This window comes from Brachyistius frenatus, unplaced genomic scaffold, assembly GCF_029030835.1.
Source record: "Brachyistius frenatus isolate BFR_SWC_R1_liver_20210118 unplaced genomic scaffold, ASM2903083v1 Contig_116, whole genome shotgun sequence".
Taxonomy (NCBI): Eukaryota; Metazoa; Chordata; class Actinopteri; family Embiotocidae; genus Brachyistius; species Brachyistius frenatus.
In genome coordinates this window covers 1,258,741-1,272,236 of record NW_027210715.1, presented here as the reverse complement: position 1 = coordinate 1,272,236, position 13,496 = coordinate 1,258,741, and the positions used below count along the sequence as shown (strand labels likewise).

The window sequence follows — 13,496 nt, the reverse complement described above, 5'->3', positions numbered from 1 at the left end:
AGGAGTCAGTGGACGGTGTATAAGGGATGGACGGGAGGAGGAGTCAGTGGTCGGTGTATAAGGGATGGACGGGAGGAGGATTCAGTGGACGGTGTATAAGGGATGGACGGGAGGAGGAGTACAGGGCAGTAGAGGAGGACTTTGTGGAGTGGGCTGGTAGAAATCACCTCCTCCTGAACGTGGCCAAGACCAGAGAGATGGTGGTCGACTTCAGGAGGAAGACGACGGCTCCACAACCGCTGAGAGTTCTGGGAGAGGAGGTGGACATGGTGGAGGAGTACAAGTACCTGGTGTCTCCATGACAACAGACTGAACTGGAAGACCAACATCAACGCTGTCTACAAGAAGGGGATGAGTCGACTCTTTTTCTTGAGGAAACTCCGATCCTTCAATGTGTGCAGCAAGATGTTGGAGATGTTCTACCATCTGTTGTGGCCAGTGAACTGTACTTCTAGTAGTCTGCTGGGTGTGTGTGTGTGTGTGTGTGTGTGTGTGTGTGTGTGTGTGTGTGTGTGTGTGTGTGTGTGTGTGTGTGTGTGTGTGTGTGTGTGTGTGTGTGTGTGTGTGTGTGTGTGTGTGTGTGTGTGTGTGTGTGTGTGTGTGTGTGTGTGTGGGAGGGGGGGCTAAGAAGGCCGGCTCCATCATTGGCTGCAATCTGGGACAGAGGAGGACATTCTCCAAAAGACTCCTCCAGGTGCTGTCACAAGGACAGATACAGGAGATCATTCCTGATACAGGAGATCATTCCAGATACAGGAGATCATTCCAGATACAGGAGATCATTCCTGATACAGGAGATCATTCCAGATACAGGAGATCATTCCAGATACAGGAGATCATTCCTGATACAGGAGATCATTCCAGATACAGGAGATCATTCCTGATACAGGAGATCATTCCTGATACAGGAGATCATTCCTGATACAGGAGATCATTCCAGATACAGGAGATCATTCCTGATACAGGAGATCACAGATACAGGAGATCATTCCAGATACAGGAGATCATTCCTGATACAGGAGATCATTCCTGCCGACCGCAATAAGACTGTACAATAACTCACCTCTGGCAAAATCCATCACACAACAATAACACCGTTGGTTGTCTGTTTTCTTGTTTGTTTAAATCTTTGCACTATTGTTTAGTTGGTTTTCATTTACTTATTCTACTTCAATGTATATACTGTGCATTTTTATAGTTAATATTTTTCACTGTTATTTTATTTATTTCCTGTTATTTATTTATAAATGCTGCTGTAGCGAAAAATTGTGGGATTAATAAAGTAACTATCTATCTATCTGTCTATCTAATAACAACGTGATCTAACAGGCACATGAACACAACTCTGCTCCAACGGTGTATCGTTCTCTTTGAGACAAGAGGGTCATTTGTACAACAAGATTGTCAAATCACCCTGCAGCTCCATTTTCAAGGCACGTGTGTGTGTGTGTGTGTGTGTGTGTGTGTGTGTGTGTGTGTGTGTGTGTGTGTGTGTGTGTGTGTGTGTGTGTGTGTGTGTGTGTGTGTGTGTGTGTGTGTGTGTGTGTGTGTGTGTGTGTGTGTGTGTGTGTATTATATTTGCCCACTTCTGCTGAGTCAGTGATGAGGTTTTTTTCTGGCCCCTGCCAACATGCCCGCCCTGACCTCTCTGCAGGAACATAAGAGTCTTTGAGACGGCCAGTTCAGGCTCAGCTTTAGTGCACTGTGCCATGGAAAGGTTGGTCACAGCTACACAGCCAAACAGCTGGAAAACCTTCTGGACACAGAGCCCAGATGGACAGATGATCGGAAACAAAGATGCATGAAGGGACTGAGAGGGAAGAGCGAACTGTTGTAATAAAAAGCAGAGGAGTTGTGGATGATGAGGAACTCAATCAATCAGGTAGAAGTGCACATAATGACTTCCTGTCCACACACCTGGACTGTCAGTCAACAGAGAGAGAGGTGGGAAATGAAAACTGTCACGATGTTGATATGACGAGCAGAAAGATGAAGGAAACTGTTTCCAATAAGTTCAACATTAATGATAATATGACATCATCACGTCTGATGAAGTTCCTCTGCAGACATGACACAACAGTTTCCTGAGTAATGAACCCTAAAATAGGTAGACAGGCCTGATGGTGGAGGAGGAGGAGAAAGAGGAGAAAGAGGAGGAGGAACAGGAGGAAGAGGAGGAGGAGGAAGAGGAAGAGGAGGAAGACTGTTACAGTCCCAGTCGCTGATGTGAATCAGGAAAGTTTAAATGTTCCTCCAGCAGCTGTTTTACAAGACATGGCTCCGCCCACTTCCACGTAATTAAAGCCACGATTCACTAACTCTGCCTGTGTGACACACACACACACACACACACACACACACACACACACACACACACACACACACACATGTCTCTGTGGCCAACTCTCAACTCGAGGCTAAAAGCTAACAACCAACTCAACTTGTGTGATTACGTTCTCCAGCTGCTGCTGAGCCACTGAGCCTGCTGCCCCCCCGCTCTGCAGGCAGCCATGCATGATGTCCAGGGAGGTCCAGTCTGCTCTGTATACCTCTATCAACACGCCCTGCCAGCACATTTAGTTACACAGTTCATCTATATCACAGATGATGACTATATTGTTTATGATCCTCTGGACCGTCTGACTGGAGCTTCAGCAGACATTCAGCAGGATGTTGCTGAAAGGTGGCGAGTGTGTAGCTGTGATAGAAGGCGTGAAAGAGTCCCGTCACTTCTGACAGTCACACAGGGATTAACTACACTTCTCACATTTTGGTCATTGGCACAGAGTTAAACAGATTTCATCAGATGAAACTCTCGTCTGTGAAAAGGCTCCATGAACAGGTCACTCATCAGTCTATCAGATTTGTGTTACTGCCTTTGAAGATGATGTCTGTTAAAAGTCCTCCAAACACTTCTCCTTCCTGCAGCCCCCTCCCCCACCCCCACCACACACACACACAGAGACAACCACAGACGCTCCAGATGTCCCTGTGAAACATGGAAGTCTGGCAGATGGTCGCCATGTTTCACTTTACTGCTGTACAATGTTGGAAGCCGGCTGCACACTCAGAGAAAAGAAGTTGTGGCTCGTTGCCTGTTTAATAGACTGAACACGAGACGGACGGATACCCGTCACAACATGCTTCAAGCAACCCGAACAACCTGAGACACCTTTTATGGTGCGTGGCAGGCCGATGTTCAGGCACACTGCTGACACAAACGTTTCCTATCGTTAATGTCCTGTGATTCAGGAAGAGATGACAAAATGATGCATCGAGGTTTCCTTTACCTCCATGAACAAATCTCTTGACAGCAGTAATCCAGCAGAATTGATCTGTCAGTGAGCTGCTGCTCCTACTGATCACATAAAGCTGAACTGTGTGAACAGTCTTTGGTAGAATACAATAATCTGCATCTTTAACACTTCCTGTAGAGTTTTATGGCTTTATCTGATTTAGTTATAGTTGCAGACAAAGACTCAAACAAGTCGGCCCTCATATCAGGAGGACCACAGATGCTGCAGACAGCTGCTCCCCAGACAAATGCTGTTTTTTCAGGGGGAAGGTGGGTGACTGCAGTTTTCCCATGTGCAACTCTACTGGTATGTTTCTGCTCTGAGAGTTTCAGATCGCTCCAGGCAGGAGATCTGACTGGCAGGTGAAGTTATCAGGGAGGTGAAGTGAAGGCGGATCGGTCTGGAGGAGCTCGCAATCTTTCTGTCTGTAGTTTCCCTTCACAATAAAATGTGTGTTGTTCGGAGCTGTGGGAATGTCTCACTGTCTGTTAATGCTGTGTGTGATGTATTTATATACTTGCAGGGACAAACATGTCTTCACACAGCCAGACAAACAGCATGTCGTTCCAGTTGAGGTTAACTTCTTTGACGGGATACTGTAGGTTTAATCAAGGTCCAAAAAGTGTGTGTTAGTGTGTGTTCACGTGTTTGTGGCGTTTCCTTTCTAATGAAGTCCAGATGCTCGTGCAGATGATCATCGACTCAGTCTAGTAAATGAGTCCTGAGTGTGAAGCTGCTGAACCAGAGTCCAGACAGCAGAGCGGCAGTTGGTCCACGCAGAGGGACTCATTCAAGAGAATATGGGGCACTTAAATATATATATTTATAATTAATATAACCGTGTTGAGTATATATATCACAGATAACAGTGTCTGACTTACTTTTAGTAATTCACCCGCAAAAACAGGTGCAAAATAAATGTGCAAACTTTTGGAATAAACACGCAATTTAGTAGCTTTTATTTGAGACGTAGTAAATCAGGCCTTCACCAGGCCAGTAGGACCTGCTACCATTGTGGATGGAGGAGGCCCGGTCCGACAGCAGGACCTTGCTGGTCAGCATGTTGGGTTCGGACCCGTGAAGAACAATCAGCTGACATGAGGAGCATCGCGGACAGACGGTCTGACTTTTATAGCATGATATACAGTTTGACCCCCGTTCACAAACTCACACACATTCCCACACCGATGATGACGAGCTGCCGTGAGACATCTGAGGCTGTGAACACACCGGTTGCCTGGCGTTACCTGTTGCTGCGCATCATTTCATTTCGGTGTCATGGTAACGGATGAGAGTGTCTATACCGTGTGTCTCCGCTGCGTCTCACGCGTGTGCGTTGCATCATTTATAAAATAGAGCCTATTTTTCATGCGTGCCGCGCAGTTCCCAGTTAAAGTATCCTTGGAAATGATCTGTCATCACATACTTTATGATCATAGCAAAAACACAGTGCAGACTCCAATTATATCATGGAGACACTTCACCAGGTGAGAGGCGGGGATTCTCTCTGTATCTGTCTGTCCGTCTGTGTCTGTGTGTGTCTGTGACGAGACACATACACAGACAGAACAACAGACACAGACACAGACAGACAGACACACACACACAGAGACACACACACACACACACACACACAGACAGACAGACAGACACACATACAGACACACACACACACACACACACACACACACACACACACACACACACACACACACACACACACACACACACACACACACACACACACACACACACACACACACGTCTCTTTGGCCAACTCTCAACTCGAGGCTAAAAGCTAACAACCAACTCAACTTGTGTGATTACGTTCTCCAGCTGCTGCTTCTTCTTCTAAATTGGATATTTTAGAATTTATAAATAAATAGCCAAATAAAAGCAATCATTTTATTAAATTGATTTTTCTTTTAAACCAACCTTACAAAAGTAGGAATGGAGTTTTTCAGAGGTTAAAGGATTAGTGCCCATTTCTCACATTACAGGGTAATATTTGAGGTCAGCGCCCCCAGTGACTCAGGACTCTGCATCAGCTGACAGTGAAGGTGAGAAATTTAAAGTTTTCTGAAGGAGCAGGCAGGAATATAAAATTTTTGGTCAAGATGTTCCCACTTGTTGCTTCAAACTGCCACTTTGTTCTACTTCCTTGTTCTAAAACAGTCTCTCACTCACACAGGCATAGAAACTGACATTAAATCTGTGGTGAAGTCTGGAGGGACAGGAGCTCTGTGGCAGACATGACATGAGGGGCTGGGAGCACAAACACAGATTCACGTAGAAATCAAACAAGCAGCCCACAAAGCAAACTGCCTTATTAGACACGCTGATCTCAGCAGCTTCAACACCCTGAACGAGCAGACGAGACTTCAACGAACAGACGAGACTCTAACGAGCAGACGAGACTCTAACGAAGCAGACGAGACTCTAACGAAGCAGACGAGACTCTAACGAAGCGGACGAGACTTTAACGAAGCAGATGAAACTTTAACTAAGCAGACGAGACTCTAACGAAGCAGACGAGACTTTAACAAAGCAGACGAGACTCTAACGAAGCGGACGAGACTTTAACAAAGCAGATGAAACTTTAACTAAGCAGACGAGACTCTAACGAAGCAGACGAGACTTTAACAAAGCAGACGAGACTCTAACGAAGCAGACGAGACTTTAACAAAGCAGACGAGACTCTAACGAAGCGGACGAGACTTTAACAAAGCAGATGAAACTTTAACTAAGCAGACGAGACTCTAACGAAGCAGACGAGACTTTAACAAAGCAGACGAGACTCTAACGAAGCGGACGAGACTTTAACAAAGCAGATGAAACTTTAACTAAGCAGACGAGACTCTAACGAAGCAGACGAGACTTTAACTAAGCAGACGAGACTCTAACGAAGCAGACGAGACTTTAACAAAGCAGACGAGACTTTAACTAAGCAGACGAGACTCTAACGAAGCAGATGAAACTTTAACTAAGCAGACGAGACTCTAACGAAGCAGACGAGACTTTAACTAAGCAGACGAGACTCTAACGAAGCAGACGAGACTTTAACTAAGCAGACGAGACTCTAACGAAGCGGACGAGACTTTAACAAAGCAGATGAAACTTTAACTAAGCAGACGAGACTTTAACAAAGCAGATGAAACTTTAACTAAGCAGACGAAACTCTAACGAAGCAGACGAAACTTTAACTAAGCAGACGAGACTCTAACGAAGCAGACGAGACTTTAACTAAGCAGACGAGACTCTAACGAAGCAGACGAGACTTTAACTAAGCAGACGAGACTTTAACAAAGCAGATGAAACTTTAACTAAGCAGACGAGACTTTACGACGAGACTTTAACAAAGCAGATGAAACTTTAACTAAGCAGACGAGACTCTAACGAAGCAGACGAGACTTTAACTAAGCAGACGAGACTCTAACGAAGCAGACGAGACTTTAACGAAGCAGACGAGACTTTAACAAAGCAGATGAAACTTTAACTAAGCAGACGAGACTCTAACGAAGCGGACGAGACTTTAACAAAGCAGATGAAACTTTAACTAAGCAGACGAGACTCTAACGAAGCAGACGAGACTTTAACTAAGCAGACGAGACTCTAACGAAGCAGACGAGACTTTAACAAAGCATATGAAACTTTAACTAAGCAGACGAGACTCTAACGAAGCAGACGAGACTTTAACTAAGCAGACGAGACTCTAACGAAGCAGACGAGACTTTAACTAAGCAGACGAGACTCTAACGAAGCAGACGAGACTTTAACAAAGCAGACGAGACTTTAACAAAGCAGACGAGACTCTAACGAAGCAGACGAGACTCTAACGAAGCAGAGGAGACTCTAACGAAGCAGAGGAGACTAACGAGCAGACGAGACTCTATCACACTGTCAGCAATTTATGCAGTTATATCCTCTATTATTCAAATCAAGGTTTGTTCCATAAAATGACATATATTATAGAGGATTATATCGAGGAGCCATGAAGGACTTCACTACCTCCAAAAGAAGTTGTAGAGTTTCAGGTAATATTTAGAAACCTGTAAAGAATGTTAAAGACCTGGAGAAGAGACACTGTAAATCTAACCCAGCCATATGTCAAACTAACAAGGTGACGTTGTCCTGAGTTCCATCAGTCAAAACCAAATATATTTTTATATATTCATCCATCATCACATGACAAAAATGCAGCCAACGTTTCTGTTTGAGAACCGAAGAACCTTTGGTATTTTAGAATTTATAAGGATGACTGACAGTTAACTAACTGATGAAACTTTTTAAATAATGATTGCATGGAAATCATTAATAAGTAATTAATAAATAACAAACACTTAATTAAATTACTAATCACATGACTTTAGTTACTGACAGATGTCAAAGGGGCCTCTCAACACATTTAAAGCACTTCTCACTTTCTCTATTTAACATTATTGTTCTCCAAGAGACAGACATCTCAACACTCATATCATCAAAACCATCTTCAAACCAAATGGAGAAAGTGGAAAAATATTTACTTTAAAATCTGGGTGACTCTTTAAATATGACTGACATATGACCGTCAAAGAAAAACTTCATTAGAACTTTAGATTCTAACTTCAGAAGAAAAAAACGTTTATTTGAGGACACTACGTCAAAACTCGATATTCCTTTAACACAGGTAATAAACTAATGAAAATAGGAAGCGTTTTCACTGCTGCTCTGCTTTCTGTCTGCTTGGACTCCAAACAAACTGCTGCTGAATGCAGAGCTGCAGGCGAGTGCCAATGTTCTCACAGTAACTCCAGCTGACTTTGACCTTTTCTGGTAGAAACCTCAGATCGTCAGAATTTCAGAGCAACACAGAACACCTGATCTTAAAACCCAAATCACTGGAGAGCTGAAAACATTTGCACACATCAGTCCAGACAAATGTCTGATTTATTCTTGATTATGAACCTGACTTTTTCCTTTTTTAGCCAGACTCCTCTTACAGCCTTTAAACCTCATGCTGTGTGTTAGTTAAGGCTTCCGCTGTCTCTTTTACAAGAGGTCACGACCCCGAGAAGGGAGAGTTTACACTGGGAGGACAGACTGGATTCCCAGGCAGCTAAACATGCCAGAACAACGGAGACGCTGCCTGGGGCTTCATCTGATGGACAACAATAGGGCTGCCGTGTGTGTGTGTGTGTGTGTGTGTGTGTGTGTGTGTGTGTGTGTGTGTGTGTGTGTGTGTGTGTGTGTGTGTGTGTGTGTGTGTGTGTGTGTGTGTGTGTGTGTGTAGATGTGTAGGTCTGTGTGTGTGTGTATGTGTGTGTTTGTGTGTGAGAGAGTGTGTGAGGCGGTGGAGGTCAGGGCGACTGAGTCACATCAGAAAGAAGGTAAACACAGATTGAGATATGAAGAAGCACTGCAAAGGAAGTCAACACCACTAAACACACACACACACACACACACACACACACACACACACACACACACACACACACACACACACACACACACACACACACACACACACACACACACACACACATCACCAACCTGCTTCTGACTCACCTGTATAATCACACATGAACACACACTGTATAATCACACATAAACACACTGCAGCATTAAAACTCATTTCCAGCTCCTGCACAAAAACCTGGTTCAGACATGTCCTCTTCAATCAGAGCGTACCGAGTGACTCATCCTGTCGTCACCACGACCAGGTGAAACGTCCAGTTTGTACACAGTATAGTGTGTGTATGTGTTTCTGTGTGTGTCTGTTTGTGTGTGTATTGGACAGAAGATGATACAGCCTCTGCAGAGATTGGCACACCTCAGAGATCAGCATCCAGGGGTCCTTGAAAACAATTTAATGGAGTCTTGGTTCAATTTTTACAATCAATTCCCTCCCTGAAGCTCATTTAATGATGTACAATGGAGGAGAGGTCTCACTGTGCAATGTTAATGCGACAAGATACGATTATGTAATTCTTAGATACATCATATTGGTCTGAGGGGCTCTCATAAGTGGGGCATCTAAGGACAGGATCTTATTAAGGGCTTGAAGGGTCAGTTTGCCCAAACAAAGGAAACCTTTTCTCACTCACCTCTGACCTGTAAAATGTAAACCACACAGTTCTGCTGCAGAGGTCAAACTGATTTCATTTGAAGTTTCAACATGAGTTTCTGGTTCCACAGACAGGCACCTGTCTCTCTGGATACGCAACCTTTTCTCTTTAAGACAGCTGTACAGAAAACTCAGGAAGTAGACCAAACAGTTGAAACTTTGATTATCTATCATTCTGCTCATTGTTTTTATTCATGAAATAATCAATCATCTCCCTTGTTTTTTTTTATTAATGCAAATCCAAAGTTACCAGTCAAGTGCTAACTATCATCCATCCCTCATCCATCCCTCATCCATCCATCCATCCATCCCTTATCCATCCATCCATCCATCATCCATCCATCATCCATCCATCCACTGAGGATGATAATAACCCTTCACTGAGGATGATAATAACCCTTCACTGAAGATGATAATAACCCTTCACTGAGGATGATAATAACCCTTCACTGAGGATGATAATAACCCTTCACTGAGGATGATAATAACCCTTCACTGAGGATGATAATAACCCTTCACTGAGGATGATACTAACCCTTCACTGAAGATGATAATAACCCTTCACTGAGGATGATAATAACCCTTCACTGAGGATGATAATAACCCTTCACTGAGGATGATACTAACCCTTCACTGAGGATGATAATAACCCTTCACTGAGGATGATAATAACCCTTCACTGAGGATGATAATAACCCTTCACTGAGGATGATAATAACCCTTCACGGAGGATGATAATAACCCTTCACTGAGGATGATACTAACCCTTCACGGAGGATGATATTACCCTTCACGGAGGATGATATTACCCCTGCAGTCCGGCAGTGTTTTATTCCAGCAGCCTGAAACCTGACTGATGCTCATCACCACATTTGACTTCTAGTCTGGACTCTATGGCATTTAATCCAAATAAGAGTTATCACATGGAGATTCAACCTTAAGTATCATTAAACTTTGTTCAGGGAATCTAAAACTATCACTGAGCCTCGCAGAGACTGTGTCTTCAGTAGCAGCATTATGGGATCATGGTTTTGGCTACCAAATGATTCCAATACTTTGCGGTAAGGGAATACACAGACAGTCTGCTGTTTTATTACAGTTTACAGTCAACATGTTGTACTGTAAACCTGTTGTACTGTAAACCTGTTGTACAGTAAACCTGTTGTATTGTAAACATGTACTGTAAACATGTACTGTTGTACAATAAACCTGTTGTATTGTTGTACTGTAAACCTGTTGTACAGTAAACCTGTTGTATTGTAAACATGTACTGTAAACATGTACTGTTGTACAATAAACCTGTTGTATTGTTGTACTGTAAACCTGTTGTACAGTAAACCTGTTGTATTGTAAACATGTACTGTAAACATTTACTGTTGTACAATAAACCTGTTGTACTGTAAACATGTTTGTACTGTTGTATGTTGGGGCAGCACGGTGGTGCAGTGGTTAGCACTGTCACCTCACAGCAAAAAAAAAAAAAAGGTTCCGGGTTCGAATCCGGTCCTGGGCCTTTCTGTGCGGAGTTTGCATGTTCTCCCTGTGCTTGCGTGGGTTCTCTCCGGGTTCTCCGGCTTCCTCCCATCATCCAAAAACATGCACCTCAGGTCAGGTTACCTGGCGCCGCGCTAGTGGCAGCCTGCTGCAGCAGCTCCCCCCTGAGAGCCCCCCTGCTGTAGTGAAGACATTTCCCCTCAGGGATTAATAAAGTGTATAAAATAAAAAATAAAATAAAAAATGTTGTAGTGTTGTAGGTTTGTACTGTTGTATGTTCAACTGTTGTATGTTGTAGTGTTGTATGGTTTACTGTTGTACCTGTTGTACAGCAGCACGGAGCGGGAACGCTGCTGCGCATCCATCGGGGGGCAGAGACAATTACCTCTTCTAATTCCCCCCCCCCCGCCCCCACCCCTCCGCATAGAGACGATTATCTTTATCATGTGATCAATTATTAAACGTTCACACATTGAGAAACATGGCTTCTAAAAGCACCCTGAAGATGGTTTATTTTTAGACTCCACATGGATCCATCCATTATAGATCAGTCTGGGAGGAACCAGGACCGGGATCCCCGTTAGAGCTGCAGGCTGCCGGTGCCAAACACAACTGCCGCCCCGCGCCGGTTCCCATTACCGAGCCGCGCTTCTGAGGACAAAAAGCTCCCCTCCCCACCGCCACTGTATCAATGCCACTTGTCAGCTAAGGGGAAGCCAGTGAACACTGATGGCTGACGTCCCCTCACATCCGAACCACAGACCCAACACTTCCAACACGGCAGAACCGCTCAACAAAAGCCGGACAAGAGAACCACAAACCGGCCAGTCCACCATCTGGTAACTGCACGGCACCAATGATCAATTATTTACCAGTTATTTATCGGCGGCGACACTGTACAGTCCGAACAAATCGATGTGTCAGCATGCCAGGAGGCTGCCACACACACACACACACACACACACACACACACACACACACACACACACACACACACACACACACACACACGAGGAAGAGAGGAAGGGGATCCTACCTGGTTGGAACATACTTTGGAAATAAAAGATGACCAGAATAAAGGATCCCAAACAAGTGGCGAACACCATCCGACATATCCTGCTCATCCTCATCAGCTCCATCAGAGTCTGCTTCATGTTCATCAGACAGAGGCTGCAGGCTGCGGCTCCCTTTGTGGGGAATGAAGGGCCGGTCTATGGGAGGCTCCGGGGACTCCAGTGGTACTGATGAGGATTGTCCGCCGGTCAACGAGCTGAACGCATCCAGCACGGAGCGTACCACTGCTGGGCTGCAGCAGGGGGGGAGGGCAGGGACGGCGCGGCACCCCCGCTCTGAGGAAATTAGTTGTTCCTCCCGAGCATGACCGTAAACTGTTGTTTCAGATCTCCAGCAGGGTGTGAAGTCTGAGAGCCACACAACCATTGGCCAACAGAAAAATTGTGTTTTTAATATTTTTAACTGGTGGTAAAGATCTTGGATAAAATTATATTTCAGCTGTTTGTCACCAATGACCACTGCTAACAGTGACACCATATCAAATGTATATTCATATTGGCCAATGTTTTACAGTGGGTTTGTAATACTTGTAGTAGCAAAGCTACTTGAGTTCAGTTTGGAGGTAATTAAAGTGAAATATTGTTCACAGTTCATCCTTCTTGTTTATGTTTGTCTTATTACTTTCTTCCTGTCCACTTTAGTCTCTTGTTAGTTTCATCAATCTGTCTTTTCGCCATCCTCTGGTCATCTCAGTCTCTGTCTCTGTCTCTCGGTCTGTCTGTCTCTCTCTTTCTCTCTCTGCCTCTCTGTGTCTCTGTTTCTCTGTCTCTCTGGTCCTCTGTCCTAAGTCTTCTGTGTTCACTTCCTAATATATTTAGATAAATCACCTTCTTGTCTCACTTCTGTTGTCTTAACTTCCTGTCCTCTTGTCTTTCCACCTGTCCTCTTGTCTTCCCACCTGTCCCCTTGTCTTTCCACCTATCCTCTTGTCCTCCCACCTGTCCCCTTGTCTTCCCACCTGTCTTCCTGTCTTCCCACCTGTCCTCTTGTCTTCCTGCCCTGATTGTTTCCAGCTGCTACTGTGTATAAAGTCTGCTGCTTCCTTCCTCTTTTGTCAAATTGTCGTCATGTCACCGTCGTGGTCTCGTTGTATACTGGCTATGCAATGTAACTTTTTTGTGCGTCTAGGTGTGATACACGTGTCCACCGGATTTCATGAATTTAGGTAAATGTGGCCGCCGAGGCATCTCTTTAGGGGGCGCTCTCGAGCAGTTTGGCCACGCCCACTCGCGACTCCACTAGAATACAAAATTTTTCGCCGAGACACATATGTGTATCCACTTTCATGAGTTTTTGAATATGATAAAGCCTCCAAAAAGGAAAATCACTTTATGTAAGAAGAAGAACATTTTTACGAAATACAATAGGGCTTTCACACCGATGCTCGGTGCTCGGGCCCTAACTACTACTCTACTGCATCAATCTGTTATATTTCACATGCACAACTTTTGACATTAAAATGTTATAAGAAACTATAAACCTGTATATTTGCAGTTTCTAATATGCTCAGACACTTAACTGTAAAATAA

At 44.3% G+C, this 13,496-nt stretch overlaps 1 protein-coding gene across 2 annotated transcripts in view; it reads right to left on the bottom strand.

Annotated features, from left to right (window-relative positions):
• Positions 1-12,113, bottom strand: part of chst11 (carbohydrate (chondroitin 4) sulfotransferase 11) — a 50,573-nt gene extending 38,460 nt beyond the window's left edge. The window contains exon 1 of one of the 2 annotated variants that reach the window (XM_069713213.1): positions 11,930-12,113. In XM_069713213.1, coding sequence (XP_069569314.1) covers positions 11,930-12,053 — 124 coding nt within the window. In that variant the 5' untranslated portion in view covers positions 12,054-12,113. The remainder of the gene's footprint in view (positions 1-11,929) is intronic. The other variant, XM_069713214.1, reaches the window with a different exon arrangement.
• Between the last annotated feature and the right edge of the window lie 1,383 nt (positions 12,114-13,496).